General features: G+C 39.8%; 1 protein-coding gene across 1 annotated transcript; it reads right to left on the bottom strand.

Moving 5' to 3' along the window:
• LOC130550841 (mucin-5AC-like) lies at window positions 1-12,481 on the bottom strand (the record flags this gene model as incomplete). Its single annotated transcript, XM_057328384.1, has 30 exons — window positions 12,382-12,481; window positions 11,861-11,914; window positions 11,522-11,783; window positions 10,833-10,947; window positions 10,638-10,728; window positions 10,445-10,551; window positions 9,857-10,067; window positions 9,557-9,682; window positions 9,349-9,466; window positions 9,108-9,246; window positions 7,797-7,907; window positions 7,546-7,615; window positions 7,302-7,442; window positions 7,039-7,203; window positions 6,836-6,930; window positions 6,629-6,755; window positions 5,995-6,250; window positions 5,785-5,834; window positions 5,481-5,581; window positions 4,920-5,071; window positions 4,709-4,847; window positions 4,233-4,343; window positions 3,965-4,144; window positions 3,638-3,874; window positions 2,667-2,823; window positions 2,456-2,584; window positions 2,072-2,219; window positions 1,902-1,945; window positions 1,611-1,826; window positions 1-452 (listed from the first exon to the last, which is right to left on the bottom strand). Coding segments are annotated over exons 1-30 (4,383 nt in total), but the record flags the coding sequence as incomplete, so codon positions are not given.
• Between the last annotated feature and the right edge of the window lie 787 nt (window positions 12,482-13,268).

Below are 13,268 nucleotides of genomic sequence, written 5' to 3'. Positions count from 1 at the left end.
ATCAACATCATCTGAATTGTTTGGTGGTCTAGTGGTGGAAGACACAGTCTCTGTTGTTCTCTGTTCCTCAGTTGTCTCTAGTGTGGATGTAGATGTTGCAGAACTTGTTGTGAATATTTCCCCAGTGATGGTTGCAAGTGTTTTTGTAATAGGTGCAATTGAAGTTTTTGATGTAGTCATGCTTGTATTTTCCATCTCTGTGGAACTTTCAGTTTCTGTTTTTGGTGCTGTTGTGGACAGTGTTGATGTTGATTTTGGTGATAATGTAGTATTTATTGATAATTGTTTTTCAGTTGAATATTTGGGCTCCTTAGTAGAAGCAGTTACAATAGCTTCAGTTGTTGCTGGTTGACTTGTATTCCCACTTGTAGCCATCGTGTCTGGCTTCCTGGATGTGGAGAAAATGCCTTGAGATGTGGTTGTGTGTTCTTCTGTTTCAGGTGAAGTATTTTCTGTGTAAATCAAAGAAAAGAAAATATTAAGCTATGAAATTCAAGAAAATCCTTTAACAACCATTGATTGGTTAAAGGGATAGTTCATCCAAAAATGAAAAATTCACTCACGCTCATGTCATTTCGTATCTATATAAATTACTTTGTTCCGATGAACACAAAGAAAGATATTTGGAAGAATGTTAGTCATTTTCAGTTTCGGGACATTGTCTACCTTAGTAGGAAGAATTAAATGGTAGTCAAAGGTGCCCGAGAGCTCTTTGTTTTCTTTAATTCTTCTAAATATCTGTCATTAAATCCACAGGTGTGGAGAACCCAATTGCAGGCAGCGGGGGATGAGGGGTTAACAAAGACTTTATTTCAAACAATAAACACAAAACAAAAACCCACAATGGGGGAAAACATAATACAATAAGATAATAACAGTACGTAAACTAACTAAACACTAAACTAAACAACACTTGACATAGACTAAACTTAACACTTAATATGACAGGAGAAAACGGCAACAAGAGGCACAGGCAATACGGAGAACATCAGAACACTGAACGCAACCAACGACACCATATACAATGACCGAGCAACAAGACAATGAAACATGAGGGCATTTTAAAGGGAAGACAAACGAAGGGTAATCAACGAGGGCAGGTGGGAAACATTAGACACGGCAGGGAAGCAGTACATGAAACGAGAGGGGCGGGGCCAATGACAAGACACGAGAAAGCACTTGAGATGTAAAAATGTAAACAACTCATGGCTTTCTCACATAAAACAAGGGATCCTGCCGTGATTCTGCTACAAGATCAAGAAAGACATGACAAGATGGGGCAGAATCACGACAATACCATTGTGTTCAACAGAACAAAAAACAATTCTACTATGGTAGTGGATGATGACCCAGAACTGAATATGGCTATCATTCTTCCAAATATCTTTCTCCGTGTTCATTGGAACAAAGTAATTTATATAGGTACGAAATTACATGAACGTGAGTAAATGATGACAGAATTTTCATTTTTGGATGAACTATGCCTTTAAAATACATGTTTAGTATTGACATGATTGAAGATTGAAATAGTAAATTGTTTTTAATTATAAAGAGAAAATAAAAGTAGCAATATGCAAGAGTGAGAATAAACATCAGAAACAAAGAAAAACCTGGTGTGCTGAAGACAAAAACAGTTGTTGGGATTGGTGTTGTAGTCGGGGGGGAGGAAGTTGTTGGAACACCAGTTGTCTCACAAGGCATAAAAGTTCTCTCTATAGTTCCATTGGCTGAACATATGGCTGTGATACAACTTCCCAGTCCATCCGTTGTGTGATAAATGATGTCATTATAGCGGTACTGTACATCATTGTAAATGCATGTGCATGCTGTAAATAAAGTATGAGAAAGTCATCTCCTTTTGGCATTTATAATATTTAAACTAAAACTACACAAAATCTCACCATAAACATCAAAGTCACATATAATGCCAAACTCAGAGCAGGTGCTGCATGGGGAAGGAAATGGATGAATAGGTTAATTTTAAGTGTATATCAAAACATTGATATATATATAGAAAACATATCATATTGATTGACAGACAAAAGATGGGTAAAAGAAAATACAGACACACCATGACTGACAGTTGTCTGTGGTTGGCACCTGCTGGCCTGTCTCATAATGTATCAGTCCATCATAGCAGCCACAATCTTCCTGTACGACACATTTCATGTTATCCTCATCAAAAATAGGCTGCTCCGGAGGGCATTGAGGATAGCAACCTAAAACAGGTCAAAAGTAAATAATTCATTAACATTCAGAAAACACAAGTAGATTTTCTGAACATATCTCATTGTGTTTTTCTGACTTGTGTGATCACGACATTTGTTACCCAGATATCAGGACCTTTAAGTTTAACCAGATTGTTTCATGCTCTAGAGCTTTAGATCCAAGTCAAACTCTTTGAATAGTATACATTTAGGCTATTCCTCTAATGGAAGCCATTATGAGCTCTCACCTTCAAGCGCTGGTATTTGACTTGAGCAATTTCCAGACGGGTTTCTGCAGGTGTGCATACACGGAGCTCCGCAAGGTTTGTAGTGCCACTCGCATTCACCAGGTGGGTTGTAATAATCACAGAACAGCGCTGCGATACAAATAAGTTTTACATCTCTGCTTTACACAACATCTATTGACGATGGAACAGCTGCAGTACATCGGTGACTCACGGCATATTTTTGGAGTTCTCCAGACGACGCAGGCTCCGGCTTCATTACAGGCTTGAGAGTAAGCGGCTACAGTCGTACAGAAACATTCATAATCTCCACCGCTGTCACAAGCGCAAGAGTCTCTCACACAAGCGTCGTAGAATGAAGATGGATCCACCTTTGACGAAAGACAAATATATTAAGACTGCAATTTCTTTCTTTTTGAATAAGCATCAAGAGCCAGTTTTTAAACGTATTTTCATGTACTTAGGTTACGGTTTGCAGCTTTAAATGGTACTACCTTAATAAGGACTTCGATTGTATCAACACAAAACCACAGACGAAAGAGTCGTGTACAGATTTTGAACCACATGAGGGTGATATGACACGGCTGAAACGAATATTATCGTCTGTTTCAGATGTAATGTAATGTGTATACAGGATTTAAGAACGCTGTGTTTTCCACACACCGTGCATGTTTGTATCTCCTCTCTGAAACGCGCTGATTGTTGACAAAGCTCATGGCTCTGAAAAGTGAGGTGTGCTATGATTGGCCAGTTCACCAGTGCGTAGTGATTGGTGGAATACTGCAAGCGTGTGAGGGAAATGTAACGCCTCTGACCATATTTGGAACATCAGGTTCCTCTTCAATTGTGCTGACAGGAACGCCCACCTTACTTGCGAATACATTTGGGCGGTCTTAGTCAAATCAGACCACCAACTGACGTAGATTTGTGGGGGTGTGGCTACACGAGGCGTTTCAGGCAGGTCTGGGTGAGCATTCGCTTTTAGATAGAATGACTCTTTTGTTCCCACACTTTCATTTCTGAAATTTCACGTGTCTAATACATGCATGAGCAACTTATAACACACCAAAGACAGAAAAACACGTGTTCGCGCCATATGACCCCTTTAAATGATGACAGAATTTTTATTTTTGGATGAAGTGTTCCCTTAATATGAGTGTAAAGTTTAGAGTTTGTTGTAAGCACCTGTGGATGACAGGCTGAGAAGACACTGCTGGTTATTATACTGCACTGTTTCTGTGCCCAAGCCTCCCTGTAGGGATTATGTACACAAGGATCCTCGGTGAGAGTTGCATCCGGGCCACTTGAAAGCTTCCAACTATTTCCAAAAGCCAGGACATCGACGGCAAGCGCTTGACTGCGGGTAGTGAAGTCATTGTTCGCGTTCCCGTCATAGTTTCCACACAGACCGCACACACGACCCTGTCGATAGAAAGAGAACTCTCCTCACACACACGGTACAACATGGATGTGATATCTGTGCGTTAAAAACTGACAAGCGTGATTACTCACACTGAACTCCGGACTCAGCTTGACGTGTATAGTCGTTTTTTTGTCCCATATAAGCATCAGTCCATTATTTGCTTCGATCACCATGTAAAGTCCCATGCTGCGTATCTGGTAAGGAATCTCCTCTCCGGCATCCCTCTGGACAACTTGATAGGTTCCCTCCGTCAGTCTCAGCTCATTGCTCTGTAATAAAACAGATTTATTTTCAGTGCTTATTCTTTGTTAATGAAAGCTTTGACATTGCTGCTTTGGCGACGGTACGCCGACTCACTCCGAGAAATAGCTTGATGGCCTTGGAGCAGGTGGTGCCGGTGGTTCCGCAGGGAATATTTTCAGTCACCACTCGAAACGAGCCGTTCACGTTATTGTTGCTGCAATAATCCTGCTCGTGCAATAAAAGATATTAGTCCATCTACAAGTGAAATCTGCAAATGCTTTGAACAATTTGAATTTTCGAACCACTTTGATTGTTTAAGATACAATCCATAACTTGTATTGTTGTTAAATGTTGTAAAAATAAGCAAAAAATTGACCTTATCGTACCATACGGATACATTAACTTACACATAAAGATAAGTAGGTAAAGTAACTTGCAGTTTCGTGTTTCAAACAGAAATGGCGATACAGAGGCAAAAGTTACAGATTGCAGCTTTAGAAATAATATAATTAACGATAATGTTTATTATTATTAATATATTGTACACAATTCTATATGCATCACGCCAAACACAAGTACAAGGTGAATACCTGAACCACGCTGTATTCACTGCTTCCACCAAAGACGTATCTTTTGTCATCAAACGTATGATAATGGCCGTCTCCGTAAATGCTGCATGTTCCGCTGCACTGGTGCTCGGTGCACTGCCATCTTCTCTCATTACATGTGCTATTAAGAGTAGTTCAAGCATATGATTTAAAGGAATCGTACCAAACGTATCAAATCATTACGGATACCTACCATGTATTACACTCAGCGAAAATGCTTTCCCCGGGTTGATACGCAACTCCATTGTGATAGCAGGGACACAGATCTTCAGGTATACAGTCGCCATTTCCATCGGACACCAGTCCAGAGGGACACACACACCCGGACACACACTCTGTGCTGATCTGCAATTATTATATGACACCAGTCATCATATAGATGCTTACAGTATATCCTCGCAGTGCATTCAATCTACACAAATGTTTTTATTATGCGTGTTCCTTTGCATTCGAAACCCATGAACTTTGCGCTTCTAACTATTGTAGTCCACACAAAACTAGGCCACATTCCACTTCGGTCTCCAGAAACTTCCCCAGCCCACTTCACTCATGAATGTGAGGGAATGTGTAAAGTAAAGCGCAACACCACCCTTCATGCAAACAACGCAAGCGATAACAAGCTGAACAGTTGGGCACAGCACAAAATATAACGTGCAATCAAAAAGAACGAGTAAATCAGATAAATAAATGACACTACAACGAGTGTTGTCTATAATGTTGATCTGTGTGAGCGTGTAAAGCAGTAGAGACTCACGCAGGCCATGTCGAATGTGTTACAGCTCTTCTGACACTCGGATCCTGTGGAACCCGAGGGCGCGCTGGAGCAGTTGAAGAACGTCATAGGTGCGACACATTCTGAAGGAAGCGATCAGAGAAATGGCTTACTTCCAAATATAAGTGGAGTGATGTCACTGATATCGACATGCATACTACAATCTGCTCACTTACACACACATGTACACACAGAGACATGACATGTACACAAACACATGTGCACAGACATACGGAGACACAAGTGTACAACCACAAAAAGGGCACGCGCGCGCACACACACATACCTTCTCCAGTGTGTCCTCCAGAGCAGCTCAGTTTTCCCTCCTCACACACACTGAAATATAAATATTTGGTGGTAAAAACACTCATTACAACAAAAGAATTACCCAATTACTGAAAAAAGAGAAAATGTGCTTTGGTTTTTAGGTCACTAGTCAGCTATGTTATTGTGATAAGATCAGTGAAGACAGACATCGAAGTCTTCATCTCCTCACCATGATCGTCCGTCTATCGAGATGACATCTCCTGGTGATATACTTTTGCCTGAATCATAACATGAGCAGTTGACAGAGGCAACACAATCCTCATTCTCATTCATGAACGTGCCGTCTGCGCAGCCGCAGCCGTCCACCGGCACAAAGGCAATCGCGCAGGTGCTGTCTGATTGACCAAGAGATCGACAGGTGCGGTCACAGCTGGTCATGTTGTAAGAGTAGACCGTGCTGACCGGACAAATCGTGGTGTACTTTTCTGAGGAGACACAAGGGGGCCAGTTTTGATGATGTTCAGTATTACTAGTCATTATATGAATGAAAAACATTCAGAAGGTTAAGAAATATTCATTTCATCTTCAGAATCGATATCGACGGATATATCACTCTGAATTAATCGGTATCGGTGAATAAATTTAGTATCGGTGCATATCTACTTTAAAATACGGTTTAAGGTCGTTTGTTTGTCTTTCAAATTTAAGGCCACCGTAATTATACTTTTGAACATGATGAAAACGAGGAACATCTCTGTCCAAAGATCCTCACATAATGTTTCATTTCTTGCGATTTAATCTCGCATTAGAGTTTGTCGACATGTTTAAGTTGGTTTATGAAATGATGTTGTGAATGAACTCACTGCAGGTGACGTCTCTCCAGCCGTCCAGCAGAATTCCTCTGGCAGCACACGCGTGTACGTATGACGACAGCGCGGCACACATGCAGTCCTCCGTCCTCTCACAGTTACAGCTGTCGTATATACAGTTCTGCAACATGTGAGACACTTTGATGAACAAACAAATATCCAAATACAATAATGAAAGACAAGAAACCTCACTGCACTTACTGCTTGATAAACATCCGGACTGACTTCAGTGTGACAGGGAGCGAAGAGTCCGGAAGGGTCTGACAGCAGGGCACACCAGTGCTGGGCATATTTCTCTGTTAAAAGGGTTTGTTTAGCATATCAATTGTTATAATATGTTCATATATATTGTAATTGTGAGATCAGTGTGGGGTTTTTTTTGTATATTTGAATTATTTTCACACCATTTTCAATGCTCAGACTGCAGGGATTCTCAAAGCTTCTCTTGATCTCAGGGCAGCTGGCTCGAGTTTTCCAGGTGTTGGCGAAATCGACGGCCGTTCCTTCTCTCAGTCCACCGATGGTCGTAAAGTCATCGGCCTCAATGTTGTTGAAATTGCCACAAAGACCTGCGAAGGGATTTGCTTTGAACTACACTGAAGAAAATTACAATATGTCTTTATTCCGTAAATGAAAGCCAAAGAAGAGCTCTGCGTTAAACAAATACCACATGTTTGTCCTTGGTACGCCGAATCCGTCGTGATGTAAACTTGCATTAATGGCACCAGCTGGATCTCTAACCGAAGCCCAATCAAATTGGCCTGAATGACGATGTAGAACGACGAGGGCTTGAAAATGCTGACGTCAGCTGAAAATACAGCAAATTGTTGGTGTGTTTTAATATGACGAAGTCTTCTCCTTATGAGAACCGTGGTTTAGTGAAATTGCTTATTTATCTACATATAGGTTACCCGTGAAAAAGGGCATCTGAGAAATGATTCTGTTGATCTCAAGATTTCCACTTGAATCCACTTTGATCACCTGCCGACACAAAAGAAAGGTTCTTGAGTAATGAGTACTACATGACTGCCACGAGTATAAAATACTGATACATATATATATATATATATATAAAATAACTCACATTTAATACTATATACCATATATATATATATATATATATATAACGATTAAGATTTAGACGTATGGTATCAGAACTCACAGTCGTTCCTTCAGACAGAGCTAAAGTAACGGCCTTCAGACAGCTCTCTGTGTCCGTCACGCCACACTTCACCAGATCCCCCTGAACTGTGAAATCTGTGTCTGTGCATTGCTGTAAACAAAAGAGACGCGTGGATGAGGTGAAAATTGTAAATACTCAATGCATTGGAAGGAAATGTAAAGATTTACATTTATTATCTTTATTAAATTGTATGATGTTGTAATCAAATCCATAGAAAACTGAACATAAAAACTAGAAATCGTCTTGACAGCTGTTTGCGTAGGTAAGTTGATTTGATGTTTTGTTTTGAGAGACCATTTCAAAATTATTTTCAGTTTTTCTGAATTTGTTATTTCTAGGTATGTGTTGAGGTAAAATTATGATTTTTTTGTAACAATATTTCTTCCAAATTTTCAAATAAAAACAATGTTTCTATTTGCAGGACATGAAAACTGGATGTCAAACATGAAACGGGTAACAACAACAGACCTCAAATACTGCAAAGAAGTTCATTTTCACTCTTACGCAATACAGTACAACAGTCATATTTCTTTATGTATTTAGGAAAACTTAAAAATGTATTTATTTACGTGATAACCTGGAGTTTGAGCACAGTTTTCATGCGTCTTGTCATGCTGTCAGTCTTTCACATCGCTGTTGGATGACTTCATGTCACTCATGTGGTTTGATTTAGTTGAAATTCAACAAATACTGAACCGACATGATCACAATACATCAAGAAATATTGATTAAATGAATATTTGGAATGGTCTCTTAATTTTCCCCTGGCTGTATGTACTGTATAATAATAATTTGAATCATGTTGTATATTTGTTATGATAATGTTTAGCACACAAATGTATGTCACCCTGGACCACAAAACCAGTCTGAAGTAGCACAGGAATATTTGTGGCAATAGCCAACATATCATTGTATGCCCGCTCTTTGGGAATTACCCGCTCACATTTGGTATCTCCTGTATGACTTTCGGCTTTCGTGTTCATCTACTCTCCGCAGCGGCATTACAGCGGTAAGCCAATAGAGAGCGTTACAACAAACCTCTTTCTTCTCATCGACGGCCTGCTACAGCGCCTCTGATGGACGACTTTAAAAGGGATTTTCTCAATATTTTGATTTGTTGCACCCTCAGATTCCAGAGTTTTAAATAGTTGTATCTCTTAAAATATACTCTGCCAAATATTGTCCTATCCTAACCAACCACACATCAATGGAATGCTCATTTATTCACCTTTCGGATGATGAACAGTATAAATCTCAATTTCTGTCAGGTGAAGGGTTTGGTTTACGTACTTTGGACAGCACATAAGTACAGTCTCCATGAAAAGTGTAGGCTTTTCCATCATACGTGGTGATATGAGATCCGCCCTCCACTGAGCATGAGTGAGGACAGTCCTTCTGAGCACAGCTCCATTCACCCTGAGCACACGTGCTACATGAAAAACATCACATATGCCATTTAAAACTAGAAAAAGCATCCGATGTCTTCTGTGAGAACATGTTCGATGAATCGAGTGATTCAAGGGAAGATTACCAGTCTCTGCAGGTGCTTGTGTAATTTTCCCCGGCAGCAAATGTTTTGCCTCCGAACACGCAGGGGCATTCATGGAGGGGTATACAGCCAGACTGGTTCATATCATCAAAAACAGTGCCTTCACGGAGATCAAACACACACAAAATCAATAACCTTTACGTTTATTGACACGTTCTTGTATGTGGGGAATCACGATGAGGTTTTGTACCCGGAGGACAGAAGCATCCATCGATACAGTGCTGTTCACACAGTTGTCCTCTCTCAGGATTCGAGCAGGTGTCCGTACACGGATTTCCACACTCTTGATGCACCATGCTGTTCGGACACGGATGAGCTGGACATACAAAACAAATGATATTCAGACACATCCATCATCGAAACATCAACTGCATGAGTTAAAAACAACCTACGTGTTATCATGATTTTACACAAGACATTCATTCTACATCACACTCATTTTCTGGCCATGTTTATAGGGGAAACTACTGAGACATCACGAGGTACTCACGGCAGAAATGGTCTGTTCTCCATTCTGCGGGTTTGCCGCCTGCGTGCACACACTGTCTGGAGTATTCAGCGATGGTTTTGCACAGACAGAAGCTTCCAGAGATGTTGCAGTGACACAAATCTTTCATGCAAACTTGGACGAAAGACTCGATGGACACCAGACCGCTGCACTCGCTGAACACTTGACTGGTGAAGACATAACGGCAAAACGTCTGTAGAGAAGGAGAAGCCCCAAACGGTCTCGTGTCAATATTAAACCAGTCAAATAAAAACAACACGTCACCTGCTAACACACAAACACTTTGTAATTGTGACTGAGCTTTTCCTCATCTAACGCTACACCCGGAAAAATGTCAAAACACTTTTTTGGAAACGAACGAGAGATTCATGTGTGGTTGTTGAGCAGAAAGAAAGACGGTGCACTTCTGTTACTATGGATTGAGAAAAGTGTCCATTCAGTATTAGAAGTCATCAAGAAGTCTGCTCTTTTGTTCCCGGAATAAAAAATACTGACATCATTGCCATTTTGATTTATATACATTGCATAGAAGCTAAACTCCTGTAGCCCAGCGTCTGTCCTCATATTTACCTCATCTCCACAGTTCTCATCGTGAGACATATCATCTTCCTCACAGATTTCTGTTGGATCATCCATCCTCCAATGGTTTCCATATTCAGACACAGTCATCGCAGATCCTGAAACAAAAGGTGTATATATTGTTCATAAACATACAGAGTAGAATTCATAGGTTAGAATTTGGTTTCATGGGACTTGAATGTACCATCGCTGATGAATTCATTGAACTGCTGGATTCCATTGAAGTCGCCACAGAGTCCACATGTTTGGTTTTTGTATTTCTCATCTAACCTGACCTGAAAACACCAAAATATTTCATCGTATTAGTTGGAAGCAGCAATGCATCCACAAGATAAGAAGCTAATAAACATTATGGCTTGTTTTTCTTGTTTTTTTTTACCATGAAAGCGTCATCTTCATTCCACATGGCAACGAGACCAAAAACCGCTTTCACCATAATATAACTGGACAACTTCTCGATTAAAACTCCAGAGCTGCTGAACGGCAGTGTCACTCTACAGAAAAACACCAAGAGTTTTTGCTTTATAAGAGTCCAAGTTGGTCTTCCGGTCCCAGTAGATAAGCTTAGATTTTAGGTTTCAGTACATAAAAGATGGTTAAAACCAATAGCAATGCTTTACCATCAGTTTATCCCTCAGCTAACATGAACTAACAATGAACAATGTTTCTACCGTATTTGCTAACGTTAAGCAAACACAATTGTTCATTGCTGCTCACTGGGTTTTAGCTAAACTTAACACTTTACATTTCATTTTTATTGGAATGTAAATGTTGAAATGAACATTAACAGAGATGAATTATATTGTTTATTATCAGTTCATTCTCACAGGAATTTATCACTTTTTTACAAGGTGGCTCATTCATACGAGTTCCTGCAACGTGAATCATACAAAACGGTACAATTGTCAGAAAAAGCGGTAATGAAGCCACACCCCTAACCCCGCCCCAAACTTCACACGAATGAAACATCGACGAGTTGCCATGAGACTGCGTTAACAAAATGAACCAAAAAGTTAACAGTGAAACAACACTTACAATGGAATTATTATTACGGTAATAAAGACTCACGTTTGTCCACCGACACTGACAGAGTCTTTGGTGATCTGGACCACGGTGCCCTCCAGTTTCATGATGATTCTGCTGATGGTTGGTTCACCGTTCATCACCCGACGTCTCAGCTGAACGTTGAAATCTTCATAGCTGTTGTGACAGTGTGAGGTGAGGATGTAGTTACAGGTGGTCGGCAGCTGAACGACGTCTCCATCGAACGTCTTGTAATGGTAGTTACCCCACGTACTACAAACCAGCTCGTTGTGTTGTGAACTCAATCCTGAAAACATTTTTTACTCTGTTATACTATGTTGGCAATGAAAAATCAACATGTTCATTTGATGTATAGATTATTACCTGAAATCATTTGGGTTACAGCAAATGGTTGGATGGTCATCGCTGGAAGAAGTGCTGGAAATTCACAGAAACATTCAGCAATTTTGAATTGTTTACAGAAACACAAAACTTGAATGATTCCGTTTGTAAAAAACACGTATATTTGGGTAGTTAAAACTAAAGAGTATTTTGCTTAGTCTGATACTATTAGAGATTTATTTAGGACAAGACTGTACCTTTAAAATAAAATAAAGACAACCGGGCGTTTAAAAATATGAAAACGCCAGATAAAATACAATGTCCATATATGTTAAAACCTGAAATAGTGTCACTCAACCCAATTAAAGGTAAATTTCTTAAAATAATTGATATTATGCATCCGTGCCCTTCAAACTTTTCTTATCCTTCAAATAAAAATCATTTCTTCCTCTAACAACGATACACACACCAAAACATCATATCCATCGCTAAAACCGGTTTTGACCGCATTCATGGTGATATTCTACAATAATAACATAAAATGCATTTACAAAAATTCTTACTGGTTTGTGTGGCGGCGAGCTCAAGAGACAGCGTTATCCATAACAGCGCTGTTCTACGTATCATGTTTAACAAACCCATGATGGTTTGTGGAGCGTCAGACTCTCCACAGGTTCAGTGAGAAACAAACACTTCTGTACGCACAGCTTTATAGGCACATACGAGTCAAGTGAAGGTGGAGTCAAGCGTTGTGTTTATCTTCAATGACAGCATAATCTAAACTGACAGATGGATGAACACCGAGGGAATTTATTACAATTCATAATAATATAAACATACATACAAAATACTTTGTAGGACATTGGACAACGACACATTCTCCTCTGTTACAGGCCTGCTGTTGTGGCGTATCATGGGTTTGGGGTTGGATATCTCATATCTCTTGAGTATTTCTAGCTATGGATGGAAGGAAAGTTATTCAGGTGTACGTATTTGGTAGAATTATGTGATATAGAGTTAAATACAAATATCTCACTTTAACTTTGACATTTACGTATTTGACTCTGCCCAAGTCTTGTTGTTTGTGTCTGAAAAATCCCAAAGTATCCCAGCATGCAATACAATCAGATGTGAATAAGTTAAATAAAAAGTGTATTTGTGGTGTCGGTGTGTGTGTTCTGCAATGTGTGAGATTGAGCAAGAGTTTGTTGGGGTGGGGTCCTTTGACTCCATTGAACTAATGATGTATAAATATTGATCCCAGCACTGAACAGAAACTACATAATACATTAATCCTGAAATAGTGACTCAGTGGTGCCAGCACTCCTTTACAAAACTCTCGTACTTTACTTTTGTCCAAAGAAAGAAAGAAAGAAAGAGTTTCTCTTATTGCTGCAGAGCGGCAGGGTTAGGTCGCGAGGCTTTCCAGGATCTGCATCCGGATCAAAGG

Source organism: Triplophysa rosa, linkage group LG1, assembly GCF_024868665.1.
Source record: "Triplophysa rosa linkage group LG1, Trosa_1v2, whole genome shotgun sequence".
NCBI lineage: Eukaryota > Metazoa > Chordata > Actinopteri > Cypriniformes > Nemacheilidae > Triplophysa > Triplophysa rosa.
This window is presented reverse-complemented; position numbering and strand designations above follow the sequence as displayed.